We start from the raw sequence: 13,691 nt of genomic DNA, 5'->3' as shown, positions 1-13,691 counted from the left end.
TGCTCAGATGGAGTCTGGTGCATGTTAATGACCCACATGTGACTGAAGTTCTTGAGAGGCAATATATACAGCCTGCACTTACCTTCTGGTTGCTGCTGTTAAAATGTCAGCAGGGCCCCGGCTACTGGTTTATAGCAACCTTGAGGTATGTCTGCACTTTCCTTTCTCATATCGAGGACTGCCATTACAATGCAGTTGAGCCGAGCTCCTGGAAATACAATGTAAACATCAACCTCTGTGCTGGGTTCTGAAACCTTCCCAGGAGGCTCATTCTGCAAAAAAATGGAACAGCCATTTATTATGTGCAACTGATTTTTTAGCTGTACCTAACATGCTTTCTCACTTGAGATTTATCCATGACATAATAGTGTCACCATATAATAGGAGTATCCCCGAAGGTAAGAATGCAAGAGCAGGTAATTCCTTACACTTGAAAAATTAATCTGGAGCCTTGGAAGAGTTAGGGCACTGCTGTTTTCCGGGAAATCCAGACTCCTAATACAGCCTGCAGGGTTTGTCAGGGCATTTTTGAAGTGCTGCTTAAGTTTATGTGGGTAACTTCTCTTGGACTTCCAAACTCATTGGGGTTTATGCTTATTGAAGTAGATCTTCTGCAGCAGTGCTTTTTGTGAGTGAGAGAGCAAGGTATTTCAGGATCATGAGAAAAGCAAATGGAAAATAAAATTTTCCATTTTGCTTTTTATGAAATTTTTCAGTAAACAGTAAACAATCCTCCTACAGATGATAGTAGCTTGCAGAGCTGCTCATGCCAGCTTCCTTAAAAAAAAAAAGTCTGGTTGTTGGAAACTGGAGTTTTCAAAAGAAGCAGAAGAGCTGGCCAAGGCAACAGCGAACACCTTTCCAGCTCTGCATCTCACCATGGGGATTTGTTCTTTACGTTTCAGGGGCCCATTTTCCTTCCAGCTCCCTGCAATATCCCACTGCTTTGTATGAACCTGCAGAAATGCCTTCTTTTTTCACGGGTCATAGAGGATGGTGAACCACTTGGCTCGGATGAATGAGAAACATACCCACAAGGGCCATGGTGACAGTTGTATTCTCTTGAGGTCTGATAATTTATTGACTTAGTTTGCTTTTAAAATAGTTTCTTATTGCTTCTAGCTGGAAAAAAGTAGCAAGAACAGCAACTTGTCAATTCGTATTAATCCAGTCATTGCTCTTCATGATATATACAGACTAGAAGGTAGTTGTACTAGTTTAAAAAGTCAATCCCGAACTTTGTAAATTGCTCCTTATACTTGAAATCGCCTTCTCCTCCGCTTTCCAACAAAGCTTCTATTTCCATCTTAAGTTTGGCCACAAGATGGCAATAACTTGCAGACAAAATGCTGAAACAGCCACACAGTGATTTGAAACTGTCTCCCTTCTGAGCTTTCCCTGCGCTCTCCCCCCTCCTCTTTTGTTTCAATATTTAATTGCATTTATTTCGGAATTACTAGGCAACCCACCCCCAGATGTGTAATTTAAAGGTGATGTGCTTGCAGTGAGATTTTCAGGACCTGCTCAGCAGAGCACCATCATGTGATACTGGGATAAGGTGGAGTTCAGCTTTAAGGGGGAGTCTCCAGCCTTCCTCACCAATCTTTAGGATCTCAGCTGGAGGAATACCAGAAGATCCTTCCCCTACTCCTTCTTCTCCCTCCAGCCTCCTCAGCTAGCCCCTGAGCGGATCAAAGACGGGCAGAGCAGTTGCAAGGTGAGTTTCTCCTGACGTTGCTTTCCCATGACTGTGGGTGGTTGTGTGCAGGTTAGCCTGGTGTTTGCTTGCTCTCTTAGGTGCAGATGACAAAATCCCAGGAAAGGGTAGGCTCCAGGTTGGACTTGTGAGTGGCTGGGTGAACCAGTGGCTTGGGCTGACAGCGTTTTGTGCTTCTTTTTGAAGATCTCCAATAGTTACACAGTGCATTTCCAGTCACCTCACAGCACGTTATTTCACCCTTTCTGTCTGTTGGTGCTAAACTTTTGACCAAAATCCTCCTGGAGAGTCAGAAGAGTATGTGGGGTGGGGGAGAATGTGCAATCACCTGGAGGGGTCTGCAGTGCTGTGGGCTCTCTCCACCCCATGCCAGCACCCAGGATGGGGAGGGATCTCTCTTCTGGCTTGGGAGTTGGTGGGGTAGGGGACAGGGAACAGTGCAGCTGTCCAAGTGACGCAACTTCATCCCCTCCTGATGTCTGTTCCATTTTGGCGAGGTGGGCAGGGAGGAAGAACTTCTTGTCACTTGCCAGCAGCGCTGTGTTTCTGAGCTGGTTGCCAGCCACGCTCTTAGGTTGTATCTCTGCTATGGGGAGAGGTGAGGGACCAAGAAGCAGTGGCATTTTCTGGTTTTCAGTTTGATATTTAATAAATATGCAAGAGGAGAGCTTGGCTAAAAGAGCCTGAAACCTAGACAACCTCATTGCTGGGTGCAGTTTGGTCACAGCTGGTGAGAAAACCTGCCCAATTGTCTCCTTGCAAAATATGGCCCCTTGTCCACTCTGAGCCTGACATCGTCCCGTCAAATCCCATGGCTGGGCTGCCCACCTTGTGCTGTACAAGTGAGAGTGGAGATCACGATTAAATCCAGAAGTTGCTTTTCAGGCTGGGGTGAAGTCATACTGTTGGAATTGAGGAGTCCTGACTCCCTGCATCACCCACACCACCCTTTGGGTAAAGCACCTATTTCTGGCTCTGGGTGAAGTGATGCTTCAAGAGGCCCCGGGAGGTGGGAGGTTCTTTATTGTACCCTAAAAGAGACTTTGTGGACTAGGGAGACCTGATAAATTTAGTTAGTAGGGGCAGCAGGTCTGAGAGAGAATGCTCAGGTGCATGCCTAGCTAGTTTGAAAATCAGAGTAGCCAAACCTCAGGCAGAGATGCCTTTTGTCCAGAATCACTGACGTTGACTTTGACAGTAAAATGTCACTCAGAGGCAAGCTACATCGCTTGTTGCGGTTTCATGTAACCATGTGCTGATTATAGAGCCGGAAAAAACAGCTGAGGTGAGCTTGTGATGCTGGTGAGAAGACATGGCTTTAGCATGGTCATCCTTTGGCTGACCCTCAGGAGGAGCCGGAGCTGCAAGCCCAGCCCTTGCACACTGTCTCTGCCCCAGTGAGGGGGTAGCCCCAGCTCTGTTCCCCAGCACACAGCTGGTTAAAAGGGTGTCTGCCACCAGTAACAAAGACGATTCTGCTCTGGTGACTTAGATGGCACTGAGATTCATATTGAGTATTATTTAAGAGCATGAGCCCACCCATTCAGGGTAACTTTTAATGAAGTACATTTTAGTGGGCAATGTTTTTACAGCTTTTGTGATAAGTGCCATATGGAGCTGGGTTTGAAACCCACTTGTGTGAATTTTAAGTGGCATTACTCTCATTACCATAACCTAAGGTTAAGTCAGCAATAAATTTAGCTCATGGGAGAGTGGGCAGAAAGTTCCAGATTCAGGGCAGCAGCCACTGATGGTGAGTTGGAGTAGAGGTCTGTCAGGTTATTTGATTTCTTTCTTCTTTTTTTTTTTCTTTTTTCCTCCTGAACAAATACGCCTGAGTTTTTCTTATTTTAAAATCCAAGGCCTTGCAAAGGGGTGATTATTTAGGCGTGCTTATTTGTGTTGCATGGGTAAAGAAATTTTCTGCAGTGTTTTAATTTTTGCTAATTTTTGTCTTTCATCTTATTTTGTTCTTTCTTTGCTGCACAGCCCTGCTAGATGAGATTAAGGTGTTCAGAGTTCCTGATTTGCCTTTGACTCAGTGCCAGTGCTGCTGTGGGCACTCGGCTGCTCAACATCAAGTGTATGTAATAGGTAAAAAAGAACACAGTGATTTTTGGAGAAATTTTTCCACCCCTCACATTAGTCGGATGGGGTTTCCCCCTCGCTTATGTGATGGCTGGATATAATTCCACTTAGAGTAGTTTGAGAAAGCAGTCCGTTGCAGATTAAACTTGTAACAAAGAAGGAGATGTGAAACATCAAGTAAAGGCTACGCTGGTGGAAGACCGAAATTGCTTCTCAGCTCGTTATTTCGTGTAATTCGTGCCGGCGGGAAAGGGTCGGGAAGGGGTCGCATCCCTCGCTTGCAGAGCTGCATTTTGATCCTGCCTTCTGCCTTTCTCCCCCGGGACTGCAGCCCCCGCTCCCGCCTCGGAACCTGGCATCGCCACCGCCGTCCTCCCGCGGGGCTTTCCCCGGCTGTCCCCCACCCGCGGGGGGTGCACCGGCTGGGTGGGTGACCCCCCACCCGCGGGGAGAGCGTCGGCGGGGTCGGTGACCCCTACCCGCGGGGACAGCGGCGGCTGTGTGGGTGAACCCCACCCGCGGGGGCAGCGGCGGTGCCGCGCAACCCGCCCGCCCCGCTTATCCGAGCGCGGGGCGGCTCCGCTCCCCCGCGGGACTCGTCCGCGCCGTGGCTCCGCGCCGGGGGGGCGGGCGCGGGGGTGCCGGGATGGGCGACGTGGCTGGGGGTGACCGTCCCTGCTCCTTGCCTTCTCCCCAGGTGGTGCGAGGGAGATGCGGCACCGAGGAGCGGGCTCTGCCGAGGGTCTCCTAGCGGGCTGATGGGCGCGTTTTGACCTGCGGGAGAGGTCTGGATGACAGCGGCAGCGGCGGCGGCGGCCGTGAACGTCGCCCAGCGAGTTGGAAACAAGATGAATACTTCAGTTCTCGCCCCCCTGGGAAATATTTCTGGTCACCTGAATTTTTCGGAGAAGAACTCACAGATCTTGCAGTTTGAGGATGAGGATTGCCACGTGCCTTTGGCCATGGTCTTCACTCTGGCCTTGGCTTACGGGACTGTGATAATTCTGGGAGTCTCTGGGAATCTGGCCTTGATTGTCATTATTTTAAAACAAAAGGAGATGCGTAATGTTACCAACATCCTCATTGTCAACCTGTCCTTTTCTGATCTTCTTGTGACCATCATGTGTCTTCCCTTTACCTTTGTGTATACTTTAATGGACCACTGGATTTTTGGGGAGGCCATGTGCAAATTGAATCCTTTCGTGCAATGTGCCTCAATCACCGTCTCGGTCTTTTCTTTAGTCCTAATTGCTATCGAACGCCATCAGCTGATCATCAATCCCCGTGGCTGGAGACCCAACAACAGACATGCCTACATGGGGATCGCTGCCATATGGATTTTAGCCACAGCTTCATCTTTGCCTTTCCTGATCTATCATGTGTTAACGGATGAACCCTTCAGAAACATAACATTTGATGAATATAAGGACAAATATGTGTGTTTGGACCTGTTCCCCTTGGACACTGCCAGGCTTTCTTATACCACGACACTTTTGGTGATTCAGTACTTCGGACCGCTTTGTTTTATATTTATTTGCTACTTAAAGGTAAGAGAGAATCCCCTTGCGGTATGTACTTTTTTCTGTCTGATGCTTTTTTATCCTTGCAAAGATGATGGTTGTAGGTTAAATTATCCCACATGTTTCTCTGTGTTGAATTTCCTGCAGATATACATACGATTAAAAAAAAGGAACAACATGATGGACAAGATGAGAGACAATAAGTACAGATCCTCTGAAACCAAAAGGATCAACATCATGCTGATCTCAATAGTGGTCGCATTTGCAGTTTGCTGGCTGCCTCTCACCATCTTCAATATCGTGTTTGATTGGAATCATGAAATTCTGCCTGTTGCCACCTGCAGCCACAACCTGTTGTTCCTGATTTGCCACCTCACCGCCATGATCTCTACTTGCGTGAACCCCATCTTCTATGGGTTTCTCAATAAGAACTTCCAAAGGGACCTGCAGTTTTTATTTCATTTTTGTCATTTCCGCTCCCGTGAGGAGGATTATGAGACTATAGCCATGTCCACTATGCACACGGATGTTTCAAAAACCTCTTTAAAGCAGGCAAGCCCAGTTGCATTTAAAAAAATAAGTAGCGATGATGATGACAGAATATAAAGAAGTAATAAAAATTCTACACCAAACTGCTGGAAGTGTGATCGCAGGTGAAACGTGTCCAAGGACAAGCACAATTACATAACAAGTACAAAATGGGTAATGTTTTTCTTTTTTTTTTCCCAAGGAACTTTGATTGTTGTCACTTTGAAATTATACGCTGTGCATTTTTGCCCCTCTTACTGCTTTAATGTTGGCAGCAGTTATATCTGAATCTTATTATACAACTTAGTTGGACCTGCTACTACCTATGGTTTTCATCAAATGTCTTTTTTTCTGTTTTCTTTGTACAGTTATGTGCACAAAGATATATTTATTGATTTTTTTCAAAGAAGTAGTTTTCAGGAGTGTCCCTCTAAGACCATTAGAAACAATATGAACCGCAGGGAGGCTGTCACTACAGAGGACACCCATCCCAGAAAAAAATTAGGACATTCTGATTTGAAGAGTTCTTCTTCTTCCTCTTCTTTTTTTTTTTTTTTAAATCCGGCTTTTGATTGATGTTAAAATCCTGTAAAATCAGCGTGGGCACGCAGAAAATGATTCTGTGAAACCTGTAGAATGTGTTAAATGGGGACATGCATTTGTCTCGTTCATAGAGGCAATTCAGGTTGTAATCACTTAGGTTCAAAAGCAGGATTAAGAGAGAAATTCTGTTCTCATTTACAAGAATAAAACCCTACAGTAATTCCACAGAGCACAAAAGGATAACTGATGTTTCACCACAGCAAATGAAGGCACAAATGGGCCTTCAGTCCCAACTGATTATAGCTGATTTTAATAATACAGACTTTTTAATTTAAAAAACCCAAACACCATTTTCATCTGCCATCACTGACAGGAGTTAGTGTTGCTGGGATGAAATGTACTGTCTGTCCCAAGCCTATGAACCTTGTAAATTCTCCTTGGGACCTGTGTCCAGAATCTAAAGGGAGATGGGACTGTTCACTGTCTGTATAAGGTGCAATTCCACCCTCGCAGGTGACAGTGAAAATCACGTCTGGTATGAAAAAAATAAGGTTCAGCTACCTGAGTCTTTTCATAATAATTAGCGTTGATCTATATAAATTATGTATAGCCTCATAATATTCTGTGTTCAGATGCAAGGGTATAAACCTGGATTATCTCCAAGACAATGGAAGGTTTAATCAAAATCTGCAAAATTTAAAAGGAGGATATAGATACAGTTTGGGTGTCATTGGTATGTTTAGCTTTCAAACTCACATTTTCCACAGTTGGTTGAAGTGTGGAAATGTTTGCCAAATATACACAATAGAGCTCTGTGTGTTATTGCTTAAAATATATATCCTCTAATTTCACAAAATATACATGACTAGATCCCCAGCTGAGGGAAACCTGCATAACTTGACTGCTGTAAATGAAACTACAACAATATCAGCCAGCTGAGGTTCTGTGTCATACACTGTACTTTGCTGTATAATCAATGCCTTTTCAAATAATCAGCTTTTAAAAATACAATATAGACCCTACTTTCTTTTAGCAAGGTCAATTTAAACCATTCTGGCAGAGATAAAGGGTCTTTAAAATGGATATAAATGTAAATGTAGCATAAATCGAAATCTGACCTGACATCTTTCTGAGCAAAAAGATCTCAGGTTGTGATAATGAATTTAACGTGTTCTAAATTTGACATGGATAAATGCCTAAGAAATGAAAATTATTGGGTTTGCCAGTATTTAAAAGTAAAAAACCGTGCCTTGTGCTGTCTTATAAATTGTGTAGAATATTAAAGTAGCAATGTGTTCTTGTGCATTATAATTCCATGTATTTCTCTACTGGCAGATAATTTAATTAAAAAGGAGGTTTCTGTGGTTGAGAACAGGGAGGGAATATAGAAAATGAATTATAAGACAGAACTTTCTTTCAGAGCTTTGCCCTTTTTTTATTTTATGAGATTTCTCTTTCTTTTGTGGTTCTCTATGGAGTGTGTTGTTAATACTTTGACAAGAGTCTCCTGAAATTATTCCCCTGTCACTTTACAATAATTTCATATGCGAAGAGATGTGTATTTTCACAAAGAGATACAACGTAGAAACCCAGCCACGTTTTTCTATTAAGAATGTCACAGTAGGCTTTTCCCATTAGAAAGGAAATCACAGAAAATTTTATGGTTTTTCCCATTTTTGAAAAAAGCACTTTCTTCCAATCCAGTGGAAGAAGAAAACAGAATTATTTGAGAAAGTTTCCAGTTAGTTTGCTGGAAATTTTTGATCAGGCTGAATTAGGTATTTATACAGAGTAGGTATTGGAGCAACTTTAGAGGAACCTGCCGGTGGACAGAGACCTAAACCTGTATGTCCTAAGATTCAGAGGTCTCCAGTGGGATAGCAACATAATTCCTCCTGTGTCAACCTTTCTCCTGCTTGAGGTACAGTCTCAAATCATACAGCCCATCTGATACCGCCTCATACTGTCTCCTGAGAATGCCTGTCAGGTGTTTTTTGCCTACCAAAGTTGAAGTGTAGGCAGGAACGTTCCTTCGACTCCTAGGAGCCACTGTTGTCCTAGGATCAGGCTTCTCTTACATGTTTCCTCACTTCCCTGCAAGAAGCCTTTCTGAGCCTTTGCTAAGGACGCAGGCTAGCACATCATCGTGCGAATAGCACAGGGGATGCTGCCTGAAATGACAGTGGAAAATGAATACAGTGTAAAGAGCGTTCATCACAGAAATGCATTTGGAGAATTTCAGAAGCAAAATCGTTGCTCTTCTGAAGAATTTGTTATGAGGACAAAGATAAAAGTAGTCTCTCTGAGGTGCTGACCTGCCATCTGCAGGGCGTAGATGACATCTCCCAAGAGCAGTATTTTTGTCTTTGGTTTCATGACTTGACTCTGGAGTCCTCAAAAGCCACTGGAGACTTTCCCCTCCTGACACCTGGCTATGACACTAATCCTTTTTTCACTTTCAGAGCTCCAGCATGGTTTCTTATCCTCTATATGCTAAATTTCTTTACAGGGTAAGCTGTTGGATTTCATGTTTCTCTATCATTTCTCAGTCATTCTGGCTTGATATTTGTTCCTCCTATGTGCTGTTTTGTCCAACTCTCCACACTTCAGCCCATGCCGATTCCTATCTCAAAAGCCTGAAGATCCCTCTTATTCTTTCAGATTGGCAGAAAAGTTTTACTGACAGAAAAACAGAACATTAGGGGATCTATAACGTATCTTACTATTTATGTGCAATACATTTCATGTCAAATCTACAGCCTTAAATGACAAATATAACTATTTAATAAACATTAATATCTGCTTCATTTGTCAGTTATTTTATCATCTTAAACTTCACTTTTATCCACCACAGACATTTAAAGCTTCTGCATAATCTAAATACACCAGCATATTTGTATGTCATCTTAATAAACAATTCTGTATTCCCATATTGCTTTTTTCAACATATCTCTTGATTGTATCGTTGTCACTACGTACGGTAGTCCACAACTTTCACATCTTCATAAAAAAAGGATAACAATGAAGGAGGCAATTAATTGACATTAATATTCCATTTTGGTAGGCTAAGAAAAAGATAGATATTTAAAAAAAATAAACATCAAACCTGTTTTTCCACCTTATAAAAAAAATCAGATTTAAACCAGGAAAAGGAATTAACATGGCTGGACCCCCCCAGGCTGCTTGAGCTGATGCTGACTGCATCTCATCACTGACGAAGGTGTGAAGGGATAAGGGTTCATATATTCTGGCTCTGCTGTCTTGCAGTACAGTACCAGCTATTATTAATGGATCCTAAAAGCAAAATTTGATACTGATTCATATTCAGACTGTAAATCAGCATATGTTTAAATCCAGGACTGTTCATCACATTCTGATTCTGACCTCAGGAAAATGTTTTTGAGATCAATGAAAATGGAGAATTTGCTTAAAGTTAATAATTTGCCTAGGCACTCTACTGGATAAAAGTGCACTCCTGACTGGCAGCTCACACTCTTTCCTAAAAATCAGATTTTGGATTTCAACTTGTTATGGAAATGACATGTAGTTTTTCTCTGGATTTTTCTCTGGATTTTCTCTGGATTCCAGTGCCTGACAACGCTTCAGTTTAAGGCTTTGCTTCCTAATTCCTCAGATCAAAGAATTTCCCAAACTGGTGCATAGAGAATAAAGACAATAAGGAAACTTTTTTTTTCTGTTCTTATTTTTAAAGCATGTATAACAGTAGGAAACATGATCCTAAATAACACCTCTGTCTGCCACAGATTAAATTAATTCAGCTGAATAGAAAGAGTGGAGAAGTAATAATTATAACCAAATGATAAGTTTTGTTGACCTCCATTTCTGAACTGAAGGATATATACAACTCTCTATTCTACCATGTCCTTTTCACTCCTGTGTTATTTAATATGCGGTATCTGCCTCCCTGAGTCATTACTAAATACCCAAGTCATTACTAAGGTTGATGTGAAAGAAAATTCTTTTCTGCTGTCCGTGTTTTGCAGAATTTAAAACGTTTGAGGATTACATGTAAGAGGAAAAAATATAACTAGCTTTAGTCTCTTTACACTTTAATTTACCTGTGGCCAGAAATAACTTCTGTTCAGTATTTCTCCCCATGCAAGAGAGTGTTAATCGTCCAATTTCAAAGATTAAGGAGAGCATTCACAAAGACTAACTTCAGCTGGAGGATGGCAGTTTTCCTAGTCTCCTCCAGTGGCAACCCAAGGCCACTCACACCTGCTCTACTTTAGGTGCTGCGCACCTACCAAAATGTCTTTCTCTCCCTTATCTATAAAGGCTGCTAAGGGACGGCCAGCTGCCAGAGCCACCAATAGGTCTAGTGACTACTGCCTCCCTTCCTCCGGCCTCCACGGTGTCTCTGCTGTCATTTCATACTTCGTACCCTTGGCAGCTGGTTTCTGAGGAAGCGACAGGAATTTGTACTCTGATTTTGTAAAGTGCCCGAACACATGGTAAAATTCAGCTCTATTCAGGACAGTGCTTTAAGCATGTGCTCAGCTTTAAATAGTTTCTTCCATTAAAATTCTCTTCCGGCAAGTTTCTGGCAGGCAAGTTTCTCAGAATGTGCACTCCATATAAGAATATAATTGCAGCAAAACTGACAGTACACTCTGCCTCATGTTTTCCAAAGATCTGCGTTGATGATCTGGTTATCTGACATAAATAAGGCTTGGTTGCAAGAGATTTGCACCAGGTGCAAACGTTTTTGAGACTGCTGCACAAAGGAGACTCTGCACGGTTAACTAACTTGCCACAAGTTATGCAAAATTTCAGATATACAGATATACAGAGAATTTGGAAAAGAGCAAAAAAGCAGAAGATCTAGATGAAGTCTTGATGCATTCTGTCAGATATGCGCAAAAAGACTCGAAGGGAGACTCAGACATTTATTTATTTTTGGGGACAACAGACTGATACACAAATGATTTTTTGGGCAAAGTGGTGGTCAAAAATGATGTGTGATTAACAGGTTCTCTGCTCCTGTTTTCAGAAAAGGAATATGGAACTATATAAATTACTCTGAAAATGTATTTTAAAATTTTTCACCTTAGTTTAATCTAGATCTCTTTTTGAGATGAAGGAAACAAAATGTTTTTGGCACAATTGAAGAATAACAGCTTTTCATCGCAGCCACCCACTGCACATGAGTCCATTTGTTTTCACTTCTGCACAACATGGAGAACGTTTGTTTATGGCAGGAGAAGCAACGTGATCAAGAAAGCTCTCCTTGTCTTTCTTGGTTTGTGTTCACACTGATACTGTGTTGCTGTTTTTCACTTTGCAATCTTCCCCCTCCCCCCCAAGCTATGACATTTGTATTATGCTATTTATATTGTTTCTTAATAAAAGCTCTCTGTGAAAAGATGTTCTTGAAAGATCCTTATTCAATGTGTGCTTAAACATATGGCTGGAAGGCCATACAGGATTTTAAGAAATGTGACTGGCAATGTGATGATATTTCAGGGGGTAGACAAGTAGAAAATATATTTGTTGCATGCTGTTATTCAGCCCTTGTCATTTAAAGCTTTCATTATAATTTTAATTCATGTAATCTACATATCAGCTAAGTCTATGTATCTAGTGTTTTCTCTTGGTGACCAGCCTCCAGAGGCATCCAGTTAGTAGGAGACACTGGGTAACACAGCTTGTTTCCTTACCTATGGCCTTCATGATTGCCTATAAGCTTCTCATTGTTTGTAATACACTTCAAGATATATATGCAAAGTGTTCACTTCTTTTTGTTTAAGACTAGTAAATGTTGTACATTTAGGAGATTTAATAGATAGGACTGGAATATCTTTTCTAATGTTTTCCATTATTATTATGACCCAAACATTTGAGGTTCTTCAATTAAGCCTTGATTTATTATAATTTTGGGTACAGGGCTAGTCCCTTGGATGTCAGCTACCATGTTTATGTGCTTATAATTAGCCAGGTGCTAAAGTAAGAGCCTTAAAACCTGACCTAAACCACTGCAAGGTTAACGGAAAGCCTCCCATTGACTTCAGTGAACTTTGGCTAAGGTCCTTGTTTCAAACGACACCAAGGTGCGACACATGTCTGACTATCTGTTTCCTAGAGAGGGCAGCAGGTCATAAAAAGTGACATTTCTCTATATGTATGGACTCCACAGAGACACAACTCCACAGTCGTCCATGTCACTCTGAGGGACATACCAAAAAATCATCTTCAGCTGGTACTTACAGTAAGGTTATTAGGTTCTTGTGTGAGTTTTACTCTGATGCATTTTCTTGACATAGTTACAAGTTAAATGTATTTGCCAAGCTGCCTGGCTTACTGATTTAAACGAATTTGCTTCACAGAAAATTGAAGAGGGCACTAGCAATTCTGAAGGTAGTTTTGGCTCTTGACAAGTATACATATTTATAGGTTTCCACTGCTTAAAGTGTAGGGTTTGTTTATTATTATTATTATTACTGCTGCTTTTTTCACTTTGTCAAAAAAAAAAAAAAAAAAGAAAAAAAGATCACTAACTCCTAGACAGCATAGTTTACATTTAAAATTCACTCCAGGCAGTAAGAAATCTCAGCCTTCAGCGGGAGCTGTGGATTTACCTGGTAATGGTGCTCCTACAGCAGTAATATCAGCAATCATAAATAAAACAACTGCAAATAGTTGCTTAGAAAAGGCTACCTTCAGAATTAGGTATTAGGTAGAGGCACCTTTAAGTTAACATATAGAAACTTGAATTAAAATACTAATGTTTTTGTGGTGGAAATTATGCATTCAAATAACCCAGTCACTTCATGAAATTATAAAGCCTGAGCCTGGTCTCACTCATATTAGTCCAATGCTGCAGTAACACCTCTGACATTGTTCAGAAGATTACGGTGCAGATGTGGCAGGTAAGTGAGATCAGCCTGTGGAGGCTGTCAGACTGGTGTTTTAGGCCCATAGATTTTATATTACCTAGGATCAGGATAGGATACTGAATATTTAACCCTGCTGTGTTAAGAAAATTATGTAACTTGGCTGCCTGTTCTCCCTTCCTTTCCTTGTCTTTTGAATTCCTTGATAATTTTCACTCAGACCTGACGGATTCACCAAATCATTATTGGATAAGCGGAGTACCTGTTTGTTAAATAAGTTTGTTCTTTAAAGCAGGATATACATGTTAGAGGTGTTAACATCAAGTATTACATGCTACATGGTAAAATATAGATATATATGTTTAATATCACTTAAAGTAGCATTTTAAAATGCTGACTTCAGGTGAGTTTTATATATTTATAAAAAAGCCTTTAGCAGTT

At 41.7% G+C, this 13,691-nt stretch overlaps 1 protein-coding gene across 1 annotated transcript; it reads left to right on the top strand.

Annotated features, from left to right (window-relative positions):
* The first annotated feature begins 1,589 nt into the window (after window positions 1–1,589).
* NPY1R (neuropeptide Y receptor Y1) lies at window positions 1,590–13,212 on the top strand. The gene is made up of 3 exons (XM_074589807.1): window positions 1,590–1,717; window positions 4,503–5,352; window positions 5,473–13,212. Exons 2-3 carry the CDS (start codon window positions 4,597–4,599, stop codon window positions 5,929–5,931), a joined length of 1,215 nt encoding a protein of 404 aa, XP_074445908.1. The 5' UTR covers window positions 1,590–1,717; window positions 4,503–4,596; the 3' UTR covers window positions 5,932–13,212.
* Window positions 13,213–13,691: the final 479 nt, after the last annotated feature.

This window comes from Larus michahellis, chromosome 5 (genome assembly GCF_964199755.1).
Source record: "Larus michahellis chromosome 5, bLarMic1.1, whole genome shotgun sequence".
NCBI lineage: Eukaryota > Metazoa > Chordata > Aves > Charadriiformes > Laridae > Larus > Larus michahellis.
Note: the sequence above shows the minus strand (reverse complement) of the source record. Positions and strands in the feature narration are given on the sequence as shown.